Here is a 25,083-nt window from a genome sequence, read left to right on the forward strand (position 1 = left end):
TAAAAAATATTTTTGTTATCGTTTATAATAACTTATAAAATTGCCAATTTTTTAAAAAATTGCCAATTTTCTGGTAAACCATTAATTTAAGTCCAATCCAAAAAAGTATACTTATGCATACTTAAAAAAATACATTTTTCCTTTTCAATTAAAAACATTTGTTACAATTTTCCCCCTTTCAAGAGAAGATTAAAAATGCAATAGATAGCAAACGATTAAAATTTGATTTCAAACCATTTGCATTAATAGCAAATGTATTTCAAACTCTTTTTAAGTATTTTTCAAAATGACAACAATTTATAGTGTTTTTAGGCAATTATGTTGTTATTTTTAATAAGCTGCTCTTTCTCTTACACTCCCTCTCTCTCTCTCTAACCGTGATAACGCTACTTTAATCGATAAATTAGTTTGTTAGAGATTGTAGTAAAAGTATCTGCTTTACATTCAGAAACGTTGCCATATATGTATGTGTGTGTGTTTTGGGTCCTGCTTTGGTTTTCTTTTTTCTATTCCTTAGTTAATTGAAATTTAATGTTTTTCAGTTTATCTTTTGCTCTCAATTTTTCGAAATGTATATAGAAATGTTAATAAAATTTTACGTTTATTTTATTTATAACTGTTTTGATTTAACAACAAAGTATTTTTTTACTAATGATGAGTATAACTAAATTTTTAATGGCGCTGTGGCCTGTTGTTTGGTTTCTTTCTATCTTTAAGGAATTGTAAATAATATTACATATAATTTTTTGTTTAAGAGTGGGCCGATTGTTAATGATAATGTTGTCTATTTATTTTTTTATAAATCATTTGCAATGTAATTTTTCTTTTGGTTTATATGTATGTATATCTGTTAAATGTATAAATTACTCCTTTTAGTCAAATTGTTTGGCAAATAATGATTAGATTGGAAAAAATGAAAGTTTAACTAACCCTGGTTTCTACTCACTTTTTGTAATTCTTTTTGTAATTAATTGCCTTTAATTTACACTTGTTATAATTAGTAAGAAAAATGTCTTTTGACGATTAAAAAAAAGAAAATTATTTTCATTTTAAATAAAATGTTTAACTGTCAAATTGTGACAGTCTGTAGAAATACATATGTATATCTTTTCATCGTTTGTACTTGTAAATCTTTAACTAGTGTTTTATACTTTTTAATTACTAAACTATGTTGTTGCCTGGTCTTAAATTATGACCACCTGTTGACCAAAAGATGTGATGGTATTTAACGTTTCTCATTAATTTATGTTTTTTTCTACTAATCCTGGTCTTTCGGTTTATCATGTTTAGTTTACATTTAACAAGACATTTGTGAAAATTTTTGTTTTTTTTTTTCTCAAGTATTTTGACAGAAATTTGGATTGTTACAAATTTTGCTGTTAGTTGCTAATTTGATGGTTTGTTAGTTACACTTACAGAATTAGATAAAGTTGTTTGAGTATTAGCGCAACATGACTGATGAAATTTCTTTTCTATAGAAAATTTTAGTTTTCTTAACTTATAGTAATTTACATTTGTTTCTTCAAGTGTGTATTTTTACACGAAAGAGTTTGTTATACCCTAAACCACTTTAGTGGGAAGGATATACCCACCTTAAAGTATACCAATCGGCTCTGAATCATTTTCTGAGTCGATTTAGCTATGTCCTACTACAGGTCGCAATTTTGAAGATAATTCAATGAAATTTGGTTCATGAAATTTGGTCCCAGAAAAAGATCAAGATGAAAATGGTTAAGATCGGTCCATTATTTCACCTAGCCCCCAAACAACTGAACCCCCAAAGTACAGGTCGCAATTTTCTAGTAAATTCAATGAAATTTGGCACATGATCTTTAATGGTACATACGACGAAGCCTATTCTAAATAATTAACATCGGCCCCCATACAACTGAACCCCCGAATAGAGCTTTTTAACTTTGTAATCAAACTGCAGGTCGCAAATTTTGAAAATAATTTAATGAAATTTGACACATGATCGTCTATGATACCGTAGACGAATCCTGTTGAAAATGATTAACATCGGTCCATTATTTCACTTAGCCCCCATATAGCTGAACCCCCGAATAGGGTTTTTAAGTTCATAATTATGTTTAATATACTCATATCTCGATAGACTTAATAACCCTCACGAATTCCATAATGATAGGTCCTCATATGACCCTAGCCCCTATGAAAAATCCCTATCAAAATTTCACTTAAATGTCCACAATTTTATTCAACAATAAACGGCTCAAGTATGTATATCTGAGGCAAGGTCCAATTCAACTTATGGCAACTAAATCACATTATATTTTTGCAAAAGGTGTAAGGTATTATATGGTCAGTCTTACTTGTTTTTCTATTGCTTTCCATCTCTAGGTGTTAACTTTGTATAAATTTGTGTTGAAAAATGTATGAAATGTTAATTTGACAATTTAGCAAACAATTACATCTGTCAAATTCTCTAATTGATTATTTAAGTAATAATTGTTCATTTTACCAACTTTTACAAAACTAGCTTTTGTTTAACTAACAATTTGTATAAAAAACCCTGAGCAGTTTAATGACGACAGCTATGTCCTAAATTTATTCTACTAATTGTTTATTATATTTTAGTATTATATTGCTTTTTACTAGCTTAAAACCTTAAACTAAAAATATATCTTATCGTTTACTTCTCATCTCGTATTAATTTTACAAAATACTCCAACAAAAAATAACCTAAATTATGTTTAAACTAAACGCAAATAATCATTACATGTGTATAAACAATTAAAAAAACAAAAATTATTTTAATACAATCAATTAAAAACCACAAACAAAAATAATCAAATAATAGAGAGAGGACCCCATTGAATAAAACTACACAATGCACATGCAACTCTGTAACTTAAAATTAGTGATGGCGATAACAATCAGTGGTGGGAAATCAACAAGTTTAATTGTCTAAAGTGTAGGTAGATCAACTATGCAGTTTTTCACATACATACATTCATTAATACGTTCAGTGAGGCATATAACTAAACGCGCAATTTAGCGGCAAATTATTATTAATGATTTTTCTTTTTTTATTTCTCTGTTACAAAGACAACAACCGAAAAGTTGTAATGAGTTATCGTGGTCAGACAGAGGGTTCAAAAAGAGCAAATTGATTTTAATGGAAATTAGTTAATGTTATTGTTTTAGGTTATTCTTTTTGTTTTCTGTCAAAACGGAAATGTCATTAAACATATTTTAAAAACATTGTTACTTTTAAATGCTTTTTAAACTGAACTGAACAATTTCAGTTTTAGTTTTATGATTCTTTAGAAAAAAAAAAGAGTTTTATTGTCATGATAATAAAACAGGTTAGATCTCTTTTAGAAATTGTATGCGACAAACATATGAGTTTCTTATTAATTTGTTTCAATATTATTTCAAGAATTTTCTAGAAACTACACAAAATCACAGAATTTTCAGATGTTTTTTTGGTTATTCAAACTTTATTATAATTCATTTTTAATAGCTCTCGTCTAAACTATATATCAGTAATAAATATTATTTAAAATTGTTAATTTAAAGACTTTTTTTTAATCTGCATAAAGTTAAAAAAAAGTCTTTTAAATCTAATCCTTTTGATAATGATAATAAACAGCATTAAATTTTATTACAATTGAATTGAATTTATTTTCTAAAGTAAAAAAAAAATGCTGCAAAGAAAGCTAAATAACAAAAAAAATTGCACTCATATTAAACATCTGTGCAATAAGTCCGTCAAAATGTATTAAAGAAAACCCACCTCACACAGCTGTATTTGAAAGATAATTTGCTCTGGGTATTTTTGTGGGCAATTTTCAAACGAAAATTAAAGTTTAAAACTCCTCTGCTACTGATGCTGAGTGTGGCAAAAATGAAATGTCAAATGTACAGACAATATTGAAGAGAGCAGAGTTTTAAATGACTGCTAAGTTAAATTTTTCAATAATTTTGGTTAAAAATTGTTGTCTTTATAGATTATGGAAAGAATAAAGTTTCTATAAATTCAATATTTTATCCTACCAACTATCTTTTAAAAGTCGAATAATCGATTTTTTGGATAAAAAGGTTAAAAAAAGTCAAAATTGGTCGTAAAAGTGTGGAAAGTAAACAATTTAGTTCTTCTGTTGTGAAATTTGTTAATGGAATTTTGTAAACATTGAACAGCTGTTCCATACAAAATAAACTATTATGAATGAATTGTTCATGATAACATTTTTCCCTTCGAGGGAAATTTTAAAAATTCTTTAAAATTTATGGCGACTTTTTATGGGAGACTTTTCGTAAATAACAAAAGTCAACTATTAAATCCTAAATAGAATTCTCTTCTTTCTAGTGTTCCCTTATGTCAAAAGCGAAAAGTCGACTTTCCTTTACTTTTTGTTTAAACTATAGAAATCTATAATAAATACTCTTCTTTCTAGAATTCTCTTATGTCAGATTATCCCTCTAAATTAGCAAATTTTATCTAAATAACCTTTTTCAACACCAAACACCAAAAATGTAAGCTAAAAAGATTCAATTCTTTTAAAAAAACTTTAAGTTTTTAACTTAAAAATGCAAATGTAGCTTAAAGGCTTTTTATAAAGATCATACTGAGGATACTCACTCGATCTCTGTCTCTCTCCCCGATGATCATCAACGTCAGACAAAACCATAAAATGGTGTTGAAGTTAAAACAGCAGTGGTAGTCGACAAACAAATATATAACATAGTTAAGTTTTTTTATAAAAGTAGCAAAAGACATTTGTAGTTTAAGGAAGGAGTTTGCTGTCCGTCCATTCCCCAATAAATATAAATAGTTTTAAAGATTATAGATGGTATAAGAGAGTTAATATTAAATGATGTTGATGATGCCAAGTTGATGTCTGGCATCTCTAACTGGTCGTTTTTCTGTCTATTCCATTAAAACTGCTGCCTGTTTGAAAACTTCATATTTACAATGTAGTGTGTGTGTGTGGGGGTATTTTATTGAATAGATTTAAATTGATCAGTAAAATGAAAAACTAAGTTTTTTTTTTGAAGTAAAGACAATTTGCACAATATTTTGTATTGATTACTTTTTGTAATAATTGCTTTTAACTACAGCTATGAATCTTTTTGTGTGGATTGCGTGCCACTAACCATAATAATAATAATGATAATATTTTTGGGGTTCAGACACATTTTGAAAAATATGTACATTAGTTATTTAACTTTGAAATAATAAATAGATTTATATTTATGCTACTTTCGAAATGTAAACAAGCAAGGGTTAAGAATATAAATTTATATTAATTTTGTTGCAAAAGCTTAGTATTCTGTTCAAAATTTCACGTGAAGTGAAAAAGACAGTAAGACAGACAGACGGATAGATAGATAAATAGATAAATAGAAAGATAGATAGATAGATAGATAGATAGATAGATAGATAGATAGATAGATAGATAGATAGATAGATAGATAGATAGATAGATAGATAGATAGATAGATAGATAGATAGATAGATAGATAGATAGATAGATAGATAGATAGATAGATAGATAGATAGATAGATAAATAGATAGATGGATAGGTAGATAATTCGACAATTAGCAATGTTGACAACTGTGAAAATTTTGCCATATGTCTATTAGGAATTTCAAGCATTAGCAGCTTACACACATTTCATCATTGATTAAATTTAACGAACACATCAAAGGTTTTCCTTTTTATTATCTCTTTAAATAAAATCATCTGTTATTTTTTTTTAACCATAACAATTATCTCACTAATTCTTATTTGCTAATTTTAACAGGTTTTTTACACTCCTAAATATAAAGTAAAGAAGTAAAAACCTTTTCCTTCATTTAACTCATTAAATGTTCTAGAAGAACACATTAATTTTTTTCTAGAATTTTATGTGCAACGTTGCATTAAGATAATTTAAACATTTCATTCTAAACTTTTACATAAAACATAAGTAAATTAGCTTTTCTAATTGTATATTTTTACAAGACAAGAGAAGAAAAAAATAAATTTCATGGTTTTTGATTTGGTTTGAAAATTAATGAGTTTTTTTTTTTTTGTTCTTGTAGAAACTTGTATTTTATAAAGAAAACTACATAAAGTAATTTTTCTAACTTTTTTCTTATATGTTTTTATAATTACAGGGTTTTGAGACCTCCAGGTGGTGGCACCAGTGACATTTTCGGTGGTGATTTACCACAAACACCACGTTCGGTTAAAAATCACATGCAATCAAATATTTTCTCATGCGAGAAAGATAGCATTAAAAATAACGGTAAGTTTATTTCTTTTTTTATTTCTATTATAAATTTTCTAAAAATATAATTAAATTTTATTTATGTAAAAAAAATATCCTTTAAATTTTCTAAAGCTATTGCTTAAATATATATTATCAACATGGCTTTCATTTTTTGTAAAACAAATTCATTAAAAAGAACTTTAAAAGATTTGAAAAATCTTTGTGTAAATACATTTAATGCTTTTTTTTTTTTTTTTTTTGGAGAAAATCCTTTTTTCTTTATTTAGCTTTATGTTCTAGATTGTATTAAAAAAATATATATTTATTTTTTTCTTTTTCTTTCTTTTTCTTTCTTTTTTCCTTTTTTTACAAAAAAATACTCTATATAATTGTTTCTTCTGTTTTTGATGGATTTTGATAAAAAAAAATAATAATAAATATTGTCCAAAAAAATCTCTGCAGTACGACAAGGAGCTCACAGATTCTATTTCATTGGTATTGTTAATGGTTAACTATAAAAAATGTTAATTTTTTTTTTAATTTTTCTTTTTTTTAACCAAAACCCTTTTGTTTCTTTCTATTGTTTTTCTAATAATTTTTTTCTACCAAAATTTATCTGTTTGCTTAAATATACTACTTTTGGTTTTTTAAGCACTTGGGGATTTGGGGATTTTGGAAAATAATCTTCCTTAATTTCTTGCCATTCCTAAACTACTGTTGCAATACCAGCCGAAAAAGATCAAGAAACACACTGTTTTTTATGTTTTTCCTAACAAGCACTTGAACAATTTTGAAACAATTTTTATTTTGTTTAAATTCCCAAATGTTACACCTTTGCTAAGCCTAACCTCACTTTTATAATATAATAATTGTTGTTAAATGTTTTTATTAAAAAAATCCTGCATTTAATAAAAATAATTTACTAAATTTACACAAGCTAGATGGCTTAAGTGCTTTTCCAATGTAGATAAATATAAAACAAAAAGGAATTTCTAAAGACAATATAACGATAAAAAGGAGTTAAATATAAAAGCTAGACATTAGTCAGTAAAATTTCTATACAAGACGAGTTCAACACTTATTAAAACTATTGTTATCCGCTTTTAGTTCATAATTTTAATAACATTGCATTTTGACAACACTGCTACATGTCAATAAGTTCAAAGAGTTGCCACATAAGCCAAAATGTACAAAATAGTGTTGTAAAGTTTTATAAATAAAGAAAAGTTTAATAGATTTAGAAAAGTTAGTTTTTGGTTTTAAACGAATATAAAACAAGTGTGAAAAAAGTAATTATTTTTAGAAAAAGTCTGTATTGTATTTCTTCTTCGTTTTTTTTTTTTTTTTTTTTTTGAAAACTATAAATATTAATAAAAAATTGAGCTAAAAAGTTTTACAACAAATATGCTATTGGCTTATAATCCCTATGTTGTAAAATATCTATAAATTATTCCTCATAAAATCCTTGATTTCTAGATATTGATCTGATCATGTTAGGAAGTAGTAAAATTTCACAAAAATTATATTGTAAATACTTATTTATGACAATTTATCAAAGTTTTATAAGAAATAGTGTTTGTAAAAAAATTTTCTGTAAACCTTTGATAAAAGTTTATAAAAAAGCTAATAAATTTATAATTTTCTTTAAAGGAAAGGACTACAAATATAAATTTAAAAAAAAATACAACTACACATTACACTTGTTAAACAATTTTGTTTACTTTTTACACAATTTTTTTCAACACTTTTTACACAAATGTTAATTTTAACCTTAATTTTAAATAATTACTCCCATATTCATAAGGAAATTTTTACTTTATAAAAGGTTTAGGGAGAGTTTTTGAGTTGGCGATCAAATGCCAATTAATAATCAGTTTAGTTAATCTAATATTAAATTGATTCTGATGTTAATCCCCTTTGATGTTTTTGAGTACAAGATTAAACATCGCAGTGTTGCCATATAAAACATTAGAAAACGTCACTGTTTGCTATCAAAACAATGCATGTTTTATAAAAAAAGAAGAAGACAATTGTAAATGTAATATGAAAATTAATGAAAACTTAAATTCAAAATAAAAAAATACATTGTGAAGCAGAGATACAAGCCGAGATGGCTTAAATCGTCGGCGGCTGGCCGCCTGTAATATTTTGCAAGCCGCGCCGCTGCTGACTTCTTTCGGCTCAAAAGCTAAGCCAGCTTAAACGTAGCCGCTAATAAAGATTGGAATCGCACATGCATTTTAGAAAATAATTTCAACAATTTGAACGGAATTACCACTATTTAAATTTTTAATTTAAATTAAAAAGAATAATAATAAAAAAATAATTATAATCCTTCACCTAAAGATTGGCCCTTATAAATTCAAACTTAAATAGATAAATTGTTTAAAAAACCTTTTATAAAATAAAAATTTGATTATGATTAAGGACATTATTGTTTCATGTTTAAATTTAATTAAAATTTTATAAAAATTTACTAATTTGAAAATCTTTTCCCCTTTGTTTGTTTGTTCAATATTGATTGGTTGGTCAACAACAAAAAAAAAACCACCTTCAAACACAACAACAAACATTTTTTTCTGTCTTTTACCATTTCATTAGGTGATCAACCTCGCCGCGCTCAAAAGAATGTTGACTCATATCAACGTTTATTCGGTGAACCCGAACGTCCAGTTACTCCTGCCAAAAATCACATGAAGAGCAACATTCCATTTGGTGCTAAGAATGAAGCAGCTCAAGCCTTGATCATGAACGGTAATGGCAATGGACATTATAATGGTAAAAGTGGTTCTGTATCATCGGCCTCGTCATCGGTGTCATCATCGACTGAGAACTTAAAAATGAATGGTTTTTCGAAAACAGGTGAGTTGTATGTTTTTGTTTAATATTAAATTTAGTTTAAAAAAATTTTTTAATTTTGTAAAGCTTTGATTTAAAATTGAGCTTTTTTTTCTTTAAATATTTCAAGACAAGCCTCTTTTTTCAATGGTGCTTTTTTTCAAAATGTTTATTTATTCTTCAAATTTTGTTTTGTTTTCTTATTTAAATTGTTTTTCTTTGATTGTAGTCTATAATTATTTAAATTATTAACTGTAAAATTAATGGGTGGGTAAATATTTATTACGCTGTTTATTTTTAGAAAAGAAAACACACTTTTAGAGCCGGTTTCTGAGTTGGCAATCAAATGCCAATTATTAATCAGATTAATTAAACTAAACATAAATTTAGTCTGATGTTTATCCCTTTTGATGCTTTTGAGTAGAAGTATTGCCATACCAAACAACAAAAACGTCACTGTTTGTTATCAAAGCAATGTACATACATATGTTTTTTATAAAAAAGAAGAAGACAATTGTAAATATAATATGAAAATTAATGAAAACTTATTTTTACTAATTGATAAGTAAATAATTTTTATATTTATTTTAGTAAAAATTTTAGTAATTGATGGCATCAGCTGTTTTCACTTTTGTATTTCTTGCTCAAGTTTAAACCACCTCTATGGGGCGCTTAAACAAGCAAACAAAATTAACTAATTGAGTACTCATAAACAATTAGGGTTCTATAAATCGACTTTCGAATAATCGAACAATCGACTTTTTATCGTAAAATTTCGAAAAGTCAAAGTCGACTATTTTGTTCCAAAAAATTCGATAACTCGACTATCGTCTATGAAAAAAGTCGAAAAGTCGTCTTTGTAAATAAAAGTCGAAAAAAGTCGAAAAGTCGGAAAGAGTCGAAAAAAGTCGTAAAAAGTCGAAAAGTCGGAAAAAGTCGAAAGAAGTCGACAAAAATCGGAAAAAGTCGAAAATAGAAAGAAGTCGAAAAAACTCAAAAAATTGCAACAAATAGGAAAAATATAAATAAATTTTTTTATTAATAATAATGAATAATAATATAATGTTAAATGGCAACATTATTAATTTGCGCTTCTGGCTTCGGAAAAAGTCGGAAAAAGTCGACTATTTATAAAATATTTAAAGTCGAAAAATCGACTTTTAATTAAATGAAAAAAGTCGAAATGTCGAAAAATCCACTTTTAACTAAATGCAAAAAGTCGAAAAGTCGACTTTTCATAAAATGCAAAAAGTCGAAAAGTCGACTTTTCATAAAATGCAAAAAGTCAAAAAGTCGACTTTTCGTTTCAACTATAGAACCCTATAAACAACGTAATATGGTCCCTAATCCATTACTTAATAATGGAAACTTAAAGTTTAAGTTCATGTGACCTTTTAAGAGAGATCCTTTGGGATTTTGTTAAAATTTTATTCTACTGTTTCCTTATGTTTTAATTTAAAACAGAACTAAAATTAAAAAAGAAATTCTCAGTCATCATCATCTAGTATCTCTTCTCAGACATCATCATTTAAGATCTCTTTGGTTTCATTTATTAAACTTTTGTTAAAATATTACTTAAGTTTTTTTTTTTTACCAAAATCACTTTACATTTTCATTTAGTTTCAAATCTATTAAACAAAATATTTCAAAACAATTATAAATAAAATATTAAAAAAAAATAATTTCTTTTTCTGCTTTTTTGTGCTTCTAACACGCTTTATTATCTCTATATTTCGTTTAATACATTTTTAAATCTCGCACGCTGCCATCTTTCTTTTGCCAATTTTGCAAATAACTCAAGTTTATCTACGCAAAATGAGTAGTAAGTAAAATTTTCATGTATATCTTAAACTTAGCTCCCAAAAACAAACTGAATTTTTTAAACTAAAACAGATCCAACAACTCCCCGTAATGACATCGACTCCCAGCACCATTTAGAAATGGACGAAAATGTTAAGCCAATTAATAACAAGTGTCAGGAGTTTCGCAATGATTTAGATAAAATCGATAAAACAAATTCATTAACACCTCAAGATTCTTCTCGTAGTGGTGGTGATAATGGTGCTGGTGATATCAAGTCTTGCCAAACTGTAAAAACTTCAGCTTGTAATTCCCATGAACCATATTCCTTAACTACTAACTCTTCGTGTAACCCTCAAGAGTCGTTAGTTCAGTGTTTGGATGTTAAAAAAATGTCTAGAGCTTCTGCATCTGCTGCTGCAGCTGCTCGTAATCCTATAACGGGTATGGGTTTAAATGGTGACGGTGTGGGCGGTTTAAAACCTTTAAAACCGAAATGTCGTAAAGGTGAAAAAATTGTTACATTTTTAGTGTTGCTAAATGCCCAAAAACTGTTATACAAAGATCTACATAACAGTAAAAGAAAAACTATTAAACAGAGTTTTTTTTATATAAAAAAACTGTTATATACACTGTTTTCTATAGAAAAAAATGGGTATATCGCAACTTTCTTAAAAAGATACTGTAAAAGTTTCTATAGAAAAATACTGTTATAAACAAACTTTTCTATAGAATAAAAAGTTTTACAATTTTGTTTTTAAAGAAAAGACTGTTATAAACACTAAAAATTGTAAAACGAACTGTATTCTATAGAAAAACTGTTATACACAATTATTTCTATAGAAAAACTATAATACATACTCACTTCTATAGAAATAACTATTCTACTTATTTTTTCTATAAAAAAAACTGTTATGCTCACCTTTTTCTATACAAAAAATTGTTATACTAACTTTTTTTATATAACAATGGATGTACACACCTATTTCTATATAAAAACTGTTATACACACTTATAAAAATCGGTTTTATTGACTTTTTCTATAGAAAACCTACTCTATCTTTTTATCTATAGAAAAACTAATGAACACACTAGTTGTTACTAAAAAACTGTTATACAATCTTGTTTCTGTATAAAAAAAACTCATACACTCTTCCTTCTAGAAAAAAACTTTTAAACGCATTTTGTTTTATAGAAAAAACGGTTATACACACTTATTTCTATAAAAAAAATGTTATAAAACACTTATTTCTATGTAAAAACTCTTATACACACTTGTTTCTATAGAAAAAACAGTTATACAAACTTATCTATAGAAAAAATAAGTTTTTTCACTTATTTTCTATAGAAAACCCGCTCTACATTCTTTTTTCTATAGAAAAAACGTTTATACTCCATTTTTCTGTACAGGAATTGTTATACAAAGTTTTTTTCTATATAAAAACTGTTATAAACACTTGTTTTTCCTGAAAAACTGTTTTACACACTTGTTTCTATATAAAGAACTCATACACTCTCCTTTCTATAAAAAAAACCTGTTAAACGCACTTTGTTCTATAGAAAAACTGTTATACACACTTATTTCTATATAAAAACTGTTATACACACTTTGTTCTATAGAAAAAACTTATCTATAGGGTTTGTTCAGGGTTTTCTATTGAAAACCCGCTTATATTCCCTCTTTTCTATACAAAAACTGTTATACTAACATTTTTCTGCAGAAAAACTGTTGAACAAACTTGTTTCTATAGAAAAAAGTGTTATACACACTAATTTTCACTAAAAAAACTGTTATACACTCTTGTTTCTATATAAAAAAAACTCATACACTCTTTATATATAAAAAAATCTGTTTTTATCACATGTTTTCTATAGAAAAGCTGTTAAATACACTTGTTTCTATAGAAAAAAGTGTTATAAACACTAGTTTTCACGAAAAAACTGGTATACACTCCTGTTTCTATATAAAAAAAAGTCATACACTCTATCTTCTGCAAAAAATCCTTTTAAAGGCACTATGGAAAAAACGGGCTACATACTTTTTTATTTTAGTGTATTTGAGAACATAGTATCCTTTTATTAACTTAACACTAACAGGACTCAAGATTTTATTTACTTGTACAGAAAACATGCAGATTCTTTCAAATTTCTTAAAAAAAAAACAATTATAAAACCAATCTTTGAAACATTTTTTTTAATATTAATAAATTTTCATATTTTCTTACCTTTTCCAGATGGCAATCCCGTTACCGGTGAAGGTTACAAATCGAATGATTTCAATCATACACCCAGTTTGAATGGTGCCAATCAAGTCATCAACAAAAATCGTATTCCACCCGGTGGTTTTTCTTCCGGTCTTTGGTAAATACATGTCACTGTAACAATGTTAAAAGCAAGCGAGTTCTCTTTTAAAAAAGAAATGACAGCAAATTAAACAACAACAACTAACATTCATTCATAAAATGTATGAACATTTTAACAGAGAGCTTAACATGACGCCCGCAAAAAAAAAAAGACCAACAACAGTAAAATTTGATGAAACAATCAACAACTAAATAATGATATGGAACTAAAACTTTAAAACAACAACTTAAAGAATATGCAAAACGAAACATATTTTCCAAGAAAACAATAAATTTGCTGCATTAAAAAAAAGAAAAATGATTAATAATAATAAAACCCGAAAAAATTAAACAACAACAGAAAAAAGTAATAAATAATAATTTTAAGCTAGGACACAAACCGTCACAAAAATAACAAAAACAAAATATATAAACAGAAAAAAATTATGCATTAAAAAAAACTAAAATTATCATTAAAAAAACGAAATAACTAAAACTTTTTTTAAAAGAGAAAAAAAAGCAACATTTTCTTAAAATTTATTCAAACAGTAAAATTATGTTTTATGCAGTTTAAAGCATAAAATTAAATAATTTTTTTGAAACCAGAAAAAAATCGAAAAAAAAGAAAACAAATATTTAGAAAATGTTGCTTAAATATTAAAACACAACTAAAAAAAATCAAATAAGAAATTTGCAAAAAAAAAACAACAACAACAAAATGAAAGTGTTTTTAACAACAACTAACGAATTTCGATTATTTTCTTTGTATTATTATTGTTTTTATTAATATTAAAGAAAACTAAACATATTAACACTTAAGGTAACAACAACAACAACTAAATTTTGCAAAATTTCTTTAAACGAAAACAATATTTAAAAAAATGTGGTTTATTTTTTCCAAAAAAAATTCAATTCCTTTTAAGTCTTTTTTGTCTTTTTAAAAAAAGTAAAGAAACTGCTCAATTTAAAAAAATCCTCATAATACAATTTGTCCTAATTTGTTTTTTTTTTTCCAAGGTTTTATTTTTTATTAAAAGTTTTCTTAAAAAAAAGACACCAAAATTTTCATTATGTCATTTTACCACGCCGCCCCCACATTTTAAACAAATTTCACAAAACATCATCATTAAAAAAAAAACATTAAAAAATTCATTCATTTTTTTTAAATATAAATAAAAAATATATATTTTGCTTGTATTTTGTCTTTTGTAATACATTTATATAATTTTTTTAATTATCAATCTAATTATTATATTTCTTAATATATAATCATCATTTAATCTTAAAACAAACAAAAAAAAACTTTTTTTACGTAAAAAAAAAATTAATTTAAAAACAGAATTTTAAGTTTATGTATGTATTTCTTAAATATATAATTTTGCTCATTTCAAAATTATCTTTTTTTATAAAAAATAAAAAAAACCAATTGTAATTCTTGCTAATTAGTAATTTAAAACAAAAACTAAGTAATCCATGAGTTTCGAGAAAAAAATTAAAACATAAAATTAATAATAAACACTTATCATACACTTTATAAAACAAAACCTAAAAATTCGACACTCAATTGTAAAAAAGGAAATTAAGCAGTAATTAAAAAATGTTTAATAAAAATTTTCTTATATAATAAAAAAAAAAAAATGTAATTTTATTTCCTATAAAGAAAATGTAGCACTTTCCTCATAATCTCTGAAATATGGCAACTTTGTTTTAATTGCTTTAAAAATACTCCAGAATTATAAAGCATACCTTAGGGGTTTACTTTAATTCCTTTTTATATTAGCGCCCCAAAGTATGTGAAGAAATTTGTTTGTAAAAAATTTCAAAAATAATATCAACTTGCTGGAAATTTTGGGCGCCTGGTATTTCAGGCAAATTTTTAAAAACCATTTTTCCGCAAACGTCAGCAGCGAAAAAAGCAGCAAAATAGTAGTAGAAACGAAAAAGTCGGCCTTTTAATGGAAAACAATGATCAAAATATACGTTTTTATATGATTTTATTACTTTTTAAGTATTTTTATATAAAAATCTAAATAAATTTAAATTTATTATAAAATAATTATGATTTTATAAATAAATACTCATAACAAAAACTATAATAGCTAAAAAACATAAATTTACAATGCATTTTAAGCGCAGTTTTACAAAATTTTAAAAGAAATTCTCCTAAAATCAACAATATTCTAAGGAAATAACAAAACTAAAGCACATTATTGTTAAATAAATTAATATATAAATATGAATAATTGATGATTCAAGATTTGCTAACAATAATATATAGATAGCCTCTATAATTTATCCCCATTTTCACTAATAACTACCTCCTGCTGCTGCGTTGTCTGATTTTCTGTAGCATTCTCCTTTTTTGTAGCTTTTCCTTTTGCCTCTACAATTGGTGATTCCAATTCAATAGTTACAGGACCATCATTTTGTATATGCACTTGCATATAGGCGCCAAATTTTCCATCTGGAATTGGAAATTAAAATTGAAAAATAAGCCAATTTAAATATATTTTAACATTGGTTACCTTTAATTTTTGTTTCATCATACATTTGCCCCAAACGTTTAAGAAATTTTTGATATAATTGTTGTGCCTGTTCGCCTTGCATGGCCATATGAAAATCAGGTTTATTGCCTTTTAAACGATGGTATAGGGTGAACTGTGAGACGCATAATATTTCGAATTTTTCATCTTGCACACTTTTTTGCCAACGTTTACCGGCTTGATCTTCAAATAAGCGCAGTGATAAGAGTTTGCGGGATCTAAATAGAAAAAAATACAATATAGATAGATAGATAGATAGATAGATAGATAGATAGATAGATAGATAGATAGATAGATAGATAGATAGATAGATAGATAGATAGATAGATAGATAGATAGATAGATAGATAGATAATTGCTATTTCCTACATTGCACGTTTGAGGAACTACATTATATATTCTGAATTACGCTAACTGTTAAAAGAAAAATGATTCACTTTCAATTAATGCTTTATGGAAGTTTTTTTATTTTAGGAACCTAGCACTTTGGTAGGACAGTCCCAAACTTCCTATTTAATCTACAATATTAGGTTAAATCTAGTCAGCGACTGTCATATGTGATTAGTTTTTTTACATGTGCTTCTCCAACGATGAAGTCAATCGTCAACCTATAGATTACGAAATGACAGCAACAAACTTATGTTTGCTTTTTAATGTGTTCACTTTCTCATTTACAAAGGGGACAATAAACTGACGATTGGCTGCACTCTCGTGACAAAAGACGAAATAGAGTCAACCGGGTGATTAGAAGTAAATGGAAATCACTGCCTTTTACGGATGCATTGACTCTTTGTGGAACTTTATATCCGTTAGTAGCACGGTTTAATACTTGTAATTTACTAATTAGTACTTTCTTTAACTGGAGAGTATAGTGAGTTTTTTGACTACCTGTAATAACTTCCATCTTTCGAAACCAGAATCCATTTTCTTGGAGGAATAAGCCTAGTCCTTTCTATTGTACAGTTTTTAATAATACCCTATTCTTGAACCTTCGCTTTCTCTAATGAGAACCTCAGTGGATTTCATTGGCATTTGATTGAAATTGGATAACTCTTCTTAACCTAACCTGTTAACTAAGCGTTATCATCTGATAGTATAAACATTTAATACATTACGAGTGAAGCCCCATTTTTTCCAAAGAGATGGTTATAATTCAATTCATACTACAGACTTTAGTTGTTACTTATAGATTTAAGAATTAATATGTTAACATAATAAAAACTTACAAATATTCCACATCCTTTTCGGTGTCATTGTGAGTGATGCCCACTAAAACGCATAATCCACGTCCAATAGAACTTATTAGATCTTCGCCAACTGGAAAATGTAAGAATATAAATAAAACAAAAATATTTTCATAAAATTATATCAAAATATTACCTGTAACTTTAGCGGAGGTAACACGTTGCACAATAGCTTTCATTTATGTTATATTTTTAAAAATTAAATAACTTAAAATATAAAGAAAAACTTCTTTAAAAAATACACCGACGCTCGAACACAGAACCCTGTGCCGACAAATATTAACGGCGGCGGCGAATGACACTATATATTTCGGCGTGACTTAAAATCAACAGAAAGCCGGCTAAGTTTTCAACTACGTTTAGTATTTAAATTTTCAACGATTTTAAATAAAAATGGAATCCGGGAGATCAGAATGTGGGATTTTGGAAACAAATATATTATTTATGACAACGAAACAGAGCAAGCACAAAAGTTATGTGAGAAATTATGCGACAATTTGTTAAAAAAATATAATATGTTTACTCCGGACTCTACTTGCTTAATTTCATGTTTCTAGGTTAAATTTTATAGAAACCTCAAAAAGTACCTTTGTAGAACGAACGAAAATTCCGAAAAGTCCCTTTATTATTAATTTCATGTTTCGATTCAAAAGTACCAGTTGTAGAATGAAAAAGTACCAAAAAATATCACTTAATACCGGTGTTCCAAATAACATCCCATTAGCATATTTAGGGCGAGTTTTTCTGATAAAGATAATCTTCATTCTTTGGTTAAACCTGGTTTAATGTATGTTTCGTGCTTTTCAGTTATCAGTACAGTTACTTATTATCTTAGTTTAACTGAGTGTAATTGGCCAATTAAACTCAAGTTATAAGTGAGAAAACACAATTAACAAAAACAATAAAACAATAATTTCGGAAGAACAAAAACATAATATTTTAAGTAAATTGCAATTTTCTGATTTGTTTTGTTTTATTAATTATTGTTTTAAATGTTTATTTAACATTTTTCCAAAATTTTCCATTTTACAAAAGTATTGTTTGCAAAAAAAAAAACAGCTGTTCATTGTTTATGTTTTTGAGTGAAAACATGGCAATACTAACAAAATTAACTTAGATTAAATCTAAAACTGAAAAACACAGTCATCGGTTAAAGTCCGCCTAAATTCGTTCCGAGTTTCCGAGCAAATTAGGCCTAGTTTAACTGATGAGTAAGAAACCCGCCCTTAGTGTTTCTAGATCTTAAAATTTTATAGGTATAAATTGGATTATTGCGTTCGAATAAAATTAAATTTCCCGTTTTTACCCCTCTTGTTACTTTTTTCCTCCCCATTTACGAAATAAAAATTCTGTTCATATAAGTACATATAAGTGCCGGTCCACACTAGGAAATTTTTTTGGGAAACTTTTGATTTTGCGTTAGAGGGAAAGAGAAACTCTAGCGGTACGGAGTTTTCCGTACTCGCAAACTTGTTTCGTTTTGTTATTATCTTCATGCTTACAACAAATCAATGCAATTAACACGTAGTTTCTGAAACAAAAGTTTCTATGTGTGGACATGACAAGACCTTGTTCACACTAGAAAACTTTGTTTGGGAAACTTTTGATTTTTGTGTGTGAGAGAAAGAAATGGTTGATATTTCTTTCTCTTTCTCTCACACAGAAAAATCAAAAGTTGCCCCAAAAAGTTTCCTAGTGTGAACCAGGTCTAAGGAAACTTCAAAAGATAATTAAGCAAAAGTTTCTCAACAAAAGTTTCCTAGTGTGGACCAGGTCTAAGTTAATAAACCAAAAAAATGTTTTATGAAAAAAGTACCAAAAATAGGTACAATTTTCACTCCTTAAACGTCAGAATATCCAAAAAGTACTTAATTCATATTTTTATTTTGTCGTCAAGTGCAAAAAAAGTATCATAATACAGTTTTTACCAGTTTATTTACTAAAGGGGCCCATTGGTAGAGTGTGACAACTATAAGGAATCTAAAGTCGACATAAAGCCCACAATGGTTAGTACCCATATTTTGCCCAAATAACATCTACATACAAATGTATATAAGACGACAATCTAGCCAGTTTATATCCTCTAGGTCGTGAAGACATTTTCTACAATTTTTTAAGTATTTTAATGAATTCATATTCTTCTTAACTATATTCCCAATAATTAATTAATTTATAAAATAAACTATGAATAATTACATTATCAAGACCCCCCATAATAGTTTCGTTCAAATTATCAGTAAATAACAAACTACTTAAATGTCTAATCTTATCTAGCGAACGATTAGACAACGAGGTTAATATGCAAAAAATGCAATTTTTTTTTTCTTTAACTCCATAAAAAGATTAAACCATAATAATATCAGTAATAACTGTATAAACAATTGTTATTGTTTTGTTCTACATATAAAAAATTATAAATACAATAACGTACATACATATGTACATATAAAACTAATGATTATCACTTTTTCAGTCTTTAGATTAAAGTTTTTGTTTTGCAATCGGCCGGAACACCACCAAATGGTGGTTCTTCACCACCACCACCAATGCCACCAATAATTTTAATAATATCACTGAGAGTATAATTTCCCAAAAATTTGTTAATGTTCTGGAATTAGTAAAATATATAATAAATATTTTCTACCAATTGTCCTAAATAATAATTTATACTTACATCTTCAACATATTTAACAATGCCTCGATCCTGTGCCTCTACCCAAATATCATTTAATAGCTCTATACCCATTTCATTGATAAGGGCATGTAAAAAGTCAGTAATTCTTTGTTCTTCCATAAGATTTTCAATATCCATAAACAAGTCTCCAATACTGAGCTAATTGAAACAAATTTGAAAAAAATAATTAAAAAAAATACATTTTGATTTAAGTTATATCTATAATTACTTCAATTTTTAAGTTGCGTATACCCATGGTAAGGCCAGTTTTTAATACCCAAGAAACTGACAATTTTGCATTGCCAATATGTGCGCTTTAAACCACAAAGAAGTTAAAAGGTTAATACATTAAAAAACTATATATATTCAATATTCTTAAAGATTTTCTTTAACTTACTTAGCTTTGCCATCACCATCTATATAAACGACATATCCCAAAGATCCTTTAGCTTTATATAAAGATTTTAAAGCCGTTAGAGGCAAAACAATATCAAAATTTGATTTTCTCATCGGTATGGTGGAGATTTTTATATCGGTTACATTGAAATCCGATAAACCAGTTACACGTAAATCTGTCACCGAACCTATCAAACTAAAATTGAAATTTTTTATTTATTTATCTCATAATCTAATAATTTATTATTATTCAACTTACTCCACTATATATTTGTTATTCATTTTGAAATCAGCATGTTCAATTTGATAGGGATCTAGGGCTGGCAAACCAAATAAGGGATAACACATACGATGTCGAATTTCTTCTAAAAACTCCAAAATGGCTTCCTCCATTAAAGCCTCGGTCTGTTGTACAAAACCGCCCAAAATAAAGGCCAAACAGACCAAAACGGAGTAAACTTTAAATTTCATTTTTTGAATTTTTTTTATTTTCCACGAAATTATTTAGAGGAATGCCTTACTTACACTGAAGTGGTTTTCATGTTTATTGAGCTTTTTGTTAATACCACAACCACTTGGTATTGAAAAACCTAATCAATATTCAGATTCCTTATTGTTGTTTAGAGATAATATATAGAAATCTATAAATTAAAAGCGACTTATCGAAAATCTATTAGCACGATTATTGTATGACTTCCTATGGTTGTTTAATCAATTTTTTTAGGTGTTTATGTATGGAGCAGGGACAGTAAAACGCATTTGCTGGTGTTTTGTCGGTCATTATGTACTTTTGAACGATAGTTTGATATTGTTTTAATAAAAGAAACAGATAAGATTATAGCACCATAAAATTAGAAAAAAATTTGCATGTAAAATGGAGAGTAGTTTTTAATTGATTAATAATCATGTCTACTAGTTGTTTGGGGCATTCATAGATGGAATTTAAAAATGTTATAAACATTATTTGAGAATTCCAAATGTCCATCGATCTATTTATCTATTTATTTATCTATCTATCTATCTATCTATCTATCTATCTATCTATCTATCTATCTATCTATCTATCTATCTATCTATCTATCTATCTATCTATCTATCGATCTATCGATCTATCTATCTATCTATCTATCTATCTATCTATCTATCTATCTATCTATCTATCTATCTATCTATCGATCTATCTATCTATCTATCTATCTATCTATCTATCTATCTATCAATCTATCTATCAATCTATCTATCAATCTATCAATCTATCTATCTATCTATCTATCTATCTATCTATCTATCTATCTATCTATCTATCTATCTATCTATCTATCTATCTATCTATCTATCTATCTATCTATCTATCTATCTATCAATCTATCTATCTATCTATTTATTTATTTATCTATCTATCTATATATCTATCTATCTATTTATTTATTTATCTATCTATCTATCTATCTATCTATCTATCTATCTATCTATCTATCTATCTATCTATCTATCTATCTACCTATCTATTTATCTATCTATCTATTTATCTATTTATTTATCTATCTATCTATATATCTATTTATCTATCTATCTATCTATCTATCTATCTATCTATCTATCTATCTATCTATCTATCTATATCTATCTATCTATTTATCTATATATCTATCTACCTACCTACCTACCTACCTACCTATCTATCTATCTATCTATCTATCTATCTATCTATCTATCTATCTAACTATCTATATAATTCAATTCTTTTACTAAAACATTATAAATTGTATTAAGAAATATAAAAAATTAAACATATAAAACAATTAACTTACTTGCTGGTAGCCATGCTATTCTCAATGAATTTTTTAATTTATTACCTCCATATAAAAACAAAAACAATACTCGTAGTAGTAGTACTTTTAAAATTTTAACAATTAGCTTTTATTTAATTCTCACTTGGTGGTTCTCTTAAGTGTTCTGGTAATTCTTGTATTTCTGTTTTAGTTGCATTCAATGCTACACCTTCGGGTAAATTTCTTTCAATATACTCCAAAAATGTGTCCAAAGTAGAACCAGTCATTTTATGGAAATTCATATAACGAAAATATGTACGAATTTCATATTGAACACGATGTTTTTTGTAAATGTGAACAGATTTCAAAAGTGTCATGCGTTCTTTGTGTGCTTTGCGGGGCGACCAACTGAAATGGATAAAAAGACAATAAACGTTAAAAATTCATAGAACAATACCAGGTTTCTCAATTTCCCACTAAATTTATATCATCTGTGACTTACCAGTTACCAACTTCAATACCCAAATGGTCAGCAGCTGTGGTGGCAAACCATGAATAACTTTTTAAAACAGCAGGATCAATACCACGTAATTCTATTTCCAATTTACTATAAAGTTTATCTTGTTCATTTAATTCTGCAGTGGTGGTGGTAGGAGGTGTTATAGCTGTGGGATCGGCTTGTGAAGTAACAGCATTGCTAGCTTCAGTAGCCAAACAACGCAAAGCTGTTACATTGGCAGCAGTCCGTGAACCTAACAAATTTCTAACAATCTAGAAACATTAAACAATTAAATGAAATTATTTTAATTTAAATTTAAAAGAATATTTACCGAAATCATAATTTTAATATTTTTTTTGTTTTTCCTTAAAATTTAGAGGTTATGCAAGTACAAAAGTTTTGACAGCAAAACAAAAACAGCTGGGCAATAAAATTAAACAGGATGTTGTATAAATGAATTATTTTTTTGTTATTAGTAACAGGCTGCTCTCAAGATTACTCAAAGTTTATTTTAAAATGTATAATTTCAGTAAAATAAATTTAAGATGTATAAATTTATATGTAAATATAAAAAGTAAAGTTCTTTTTTATCCAAATTTTACTTTTAATTTCTTTCAAATTATTATTTTATTTGTTAAAAATTTTTTAGTTATTATTTCTCTCAGTGTAGCTATTGTTGACATTTCAACCACACGTGCATTTGAAATAACCACCCATTTGTTTACAATAAATTTTAAAATTTTCTTTTTAATTTTTAGTTATTAATTGTTAACACTTTAGGAAAATGGATCAAGAAGGTATTTATTTAGATAAAACAGTTTTAAATATTTACTAATTTTTATTTATTACAGATTTACCTCCTTTGGAAAATGATAGCGAGGTGTGTGCCAATGGAAATTGTGAAAATGATTCAGATTTTACCGACAATGACTCCGATGAAGAACCTATGGATCAGGGTGAATCGACTATTTGTCTATTCTGTACACAAGTTTTGCCTTCAGTGGAATTAGCTTTGGAACACATTAAAACCGTTCATAAAGTAAATTTTTCCCAATTAAAGGCTCAATTTCAAATGGATCAGTATTCATTTATAAAGCTTATCAATTGTATACGTCTGGAAGGTATTAGTGAGGAAAAGCTACAAAATGTAACAACAGCATTTTGGAATGATGAGAAATATTTGAAACCCAAAGAATATGAATCATGGTTAAGTTATGGTAAGTAATGGAGGTACCAATTTAAGATTATGCTAAAAAATAAGTTTTCTTATTATTCCAGATTATGATGACTTGAAAACAGAGACAACTTCAACTGAAATAGCTGCAAACGAAGCGAATTTAAAGGCTTTGGTATTAAAGTTACAAGAACAAGTCAAATTTCAACAAGAACAACTGGAGCAGGCTTCACAGGACATGGAAACAATGCGTAAAGGTTTTCAACGTTTAATGGAAAAGGATGATAAGAAAATCGAGACGAAGAACAAAAATATCACTTGTGTCTCTTCTGTATCACTTAAAGCAGATGAGGGATATTTCGATAGTTATGCTCATTTTGGCATACATCATGAAATGCTGTCGGTGAGTACAATAAACCTTAACAAAAATTTCATTTTTAATTGCTCAATATTTTTTTCTAGGACGTTGTTAGAACTACTTCTTATAGAGATGCTTTGTTAAAAAACAAAGATTTTGTTAAGGGAAAATATGTTTTGGATGTGGGTTGTGGCACTTCTGTACTCTCCATATTTGCCTCACAGGCAGGTGCTGCCAAAGTAGTTGGCATTGACAATTCAGATATTATCTATAATGCCATGGATATAGTTAAGTAAGCTTATCTAAGGGAAAATCTGTTAAGCATTTAAAAAAATTCTTATATTTTTTGTAGAAAAAACAATGTGGAAAACATTACTTTGGTAAAGGGTCGTTTAGAAGACACTGAATTACCGGAGCAAAAATTCGATATTATTATATCCGAATGGATGGGTTATTTTCTACTATTCGAGGGTATGCTGGATAGTGTCATCTATGCGCGAGATAACCATTTAAAAGAGAATGGTATACTTTTACCAAATCGTTGTACCATGAGCATTGTGGGCTATGGCAATGAGTCACTCTTTAAGAATCATGTAACATTCTGGAATGATGTTTATGGCCTTAACATGTCTAATATGCGTAAAGAAGTTATGCATGAACCTTTAATCGACATCGTAGATGCTCAGCATATACTGACCGATGCTAATTGCATTGCTGATTTAGATTTAATGAAAGTTGACTTGAACTATTCCAATTTTAAGTATAATTTCGAATTGACTTGCTGCAAGGATGGTGAATTATCCTCATTTGTGGGATATTTTGATACATTTTTCGAATTGCCTGAACCGGTTATGTTTGGCACATCACCCAATGATAAGCCAACGCATTGGAAACAAGTTGTGTTTTTCATTGAAGAACCTCAAGCGGTAAAGAAGGGAGATGTTGTTCGAGGTGTGATACACTGTAAAAGAAGTCATAAAAGTGCCAGATCATTGGATATTATTCTGGAAGCATTTAATAAGAAATATACTTATTATTTGGATTAGAAATGAAGTGTTAAGAGAAAAGGAAAATATATAAAAAATGTAAAATTTTTATATGAAATAAACGTATTAAGAATGATATAATCTTTTATAAAAATTGAATTAAATTGACTTAAATGGATGAAACTTTTACAAAAATTAGGAATAATACGATTTTATAATAAACTTTTACACCAACCA

General features: G+C 27.2%; 5 protein-coding genes across 12 annotated transcripts in view; 2 read left to right on the plus strand and 3 right to left on the minus strand.

The window, feature by feature from the left end:
- LOC111680285 (microtubule-associated protein Jupiter) overlaps positions 1-13,539 on the plus strand; it is a 60,859-nt gene extending 47,320 nt beyond the window's left edge. The window contains exons 3-8 of one of the 6 annotated variants that reach the window (XM_046948620.1): positions 6,126-6,256; positions 6,683-6,715; positions 8,822-9,082; positions 10,860-10,880; positions 10,952-11,365; positions 13,093-13,539. In XM_046948620.1, coding sequence (XP_046804576.1) covers positions 6,126-6,256; positions 6,683-6,715; positions 8,822-9,082; positions 10,860-10,880; positions 10,952-11,365; positions 13,093-13,223 — 991 coding nt within the window. In that variant the 3' untranslated portion in view covers positions 13,224-13,539. The remainder of the gene's footprint in view (positions 1-6,125; positions 6,257-6,682; positions 6,716-8,821; positions 9,083-10,859; positions 10,881-10,951; positions 11,366-13,092) is intronic. The other 5 variants (XM_046948621.1, XM_046948623.1, XM_046948625.1 and 2 more) reach the window with 5 other exon arrangements.
- A 1,720-nt stretch (positions 13,540-15,259) lies between these two features.
- Positions 15,260-17,270, minus strand: LOC111680281 (D-aminoacyl-tRNA deacylase). The gene is made up of 4 exons (XM_023441915.2): positions 17,124-17,270; positions 16,970-17,060; positions 15,726-15,961; positions 15,260-15,664 (listed from the first exon to the last, which is right to left on the minus strand). Exons 1-4 carry the CDS (start codon positions 17,164-17,166, stop codon positions 15,486-15,488), a joined length of 549 nt encoding a protein of 182 aa, XP_023297683.2. The 5' UTR covers positions 17,167-17,270; the 3' UTR covers positions 15,260-15,485.
- A 1,704-nt stretch (positions 17,271-18,974) lies between these two features.
- On the plus strand, positions 18,975-24,983 carry LOC111680266 (protein arginine N-methyltransferase 1). 2 transcript variants are annotated; one of them, XM_046949819.1, is made up of 6 exons: positions 18,975-18,993; positions 23,087-23,125; positions 23,180-23,545; positions 23,607-23,905; positions 23,965-24,152; positions 24,213-24,983. In XM_046949819.1, exons 2-6 carry the CDS (start codon positions 23,113-23,115, stop codon positions 24,904-24,906), a joined length of 1,560 nt encoding a protein of 519 aa, XP_046805775.1. In that variant the 5' UTR covers positions 18,975-18,993; positions 23,087-23,112; the 3' UTR covers positions 24,907-24,983. The 2 variants fall into 2 exon arrangements, with proteins under 2 accessions (XP_046805775.1, XP_023297668.2); XM_023441900.2 differs by lacking the exon at positions 18,975-18,993 and having other exon boundaries at positions 22,986-23,125.
- Positions 19,212-20,930, minus strand: LOC111680283. 2 transcript variants are annotated; one of them, XM_046949820.1, is made up of 6 exons: positions 20,583-20,930; positions 20,317-20,515; positions 20,059-20,253; positions 19,891-19,975; positions 19,662-19,820; positions 19,212-19,595 (listed from the first exon to the last, which is right to left on the minus strand). In XM_046949820.1, exons 2-6 carry the CDS (start codon positions 20,448-20,450, stop codon positions 19,464-19,466), a joined length of 705 nt encoding a protein of 234 aa, XP_046805776.1. In that variant the 5' UTR covers positions 20,451-20,515; positions 20,583-20,930; the 3' UTR covers positions 19,212-19,463. The 2 variants fall into 2 exon arrangements, with proteins under 2 accessions (XP_046805776.1, XP_023297685.2); XM_023441917.2 differs by having other exon boundaries at positions 20,317-20,930.
- On the minus strand, positions 21,951-22,763 carry LOC111680277 (28S ribosomal protein S10, mitochondrial). The gene is made up of 3 exons (XM_023441911.2): positions 22,660-22,763; positions 22,332-22,600; positions 21,951-22,237 (listed from the first exon to the last, which is right to left on the minus strand). Exons 1-3 carry the CDS (start codon positions 22,666-22,668, stop codon positions 21,982-21,984), a joined length of 534 nt encoding a protein of 177 aa, XP_023297679.2. The 5' UTR covers positions 22,669-22,763; the 3' UTR covers positions 21,951-21,981.
- Positions 24,984-25,083: the final 100 nt, after the last annotated feature.

Source organism: Lucilia cuprina, chromosome 4 (genome assembly GCF_022045245.1).
Source record: "Lucilia cuprina isolate Lc7/37 chromosome 4, ASM2204524v1, whole genome shotgun sequence".
NCBI classification, from domain to species: domain Eukaryota; kingdom Metazoa; phylum Arthropoda; class Insecta; order Diptera; family Calliphoridae; genus Lucilia; species Lucilia cuprina.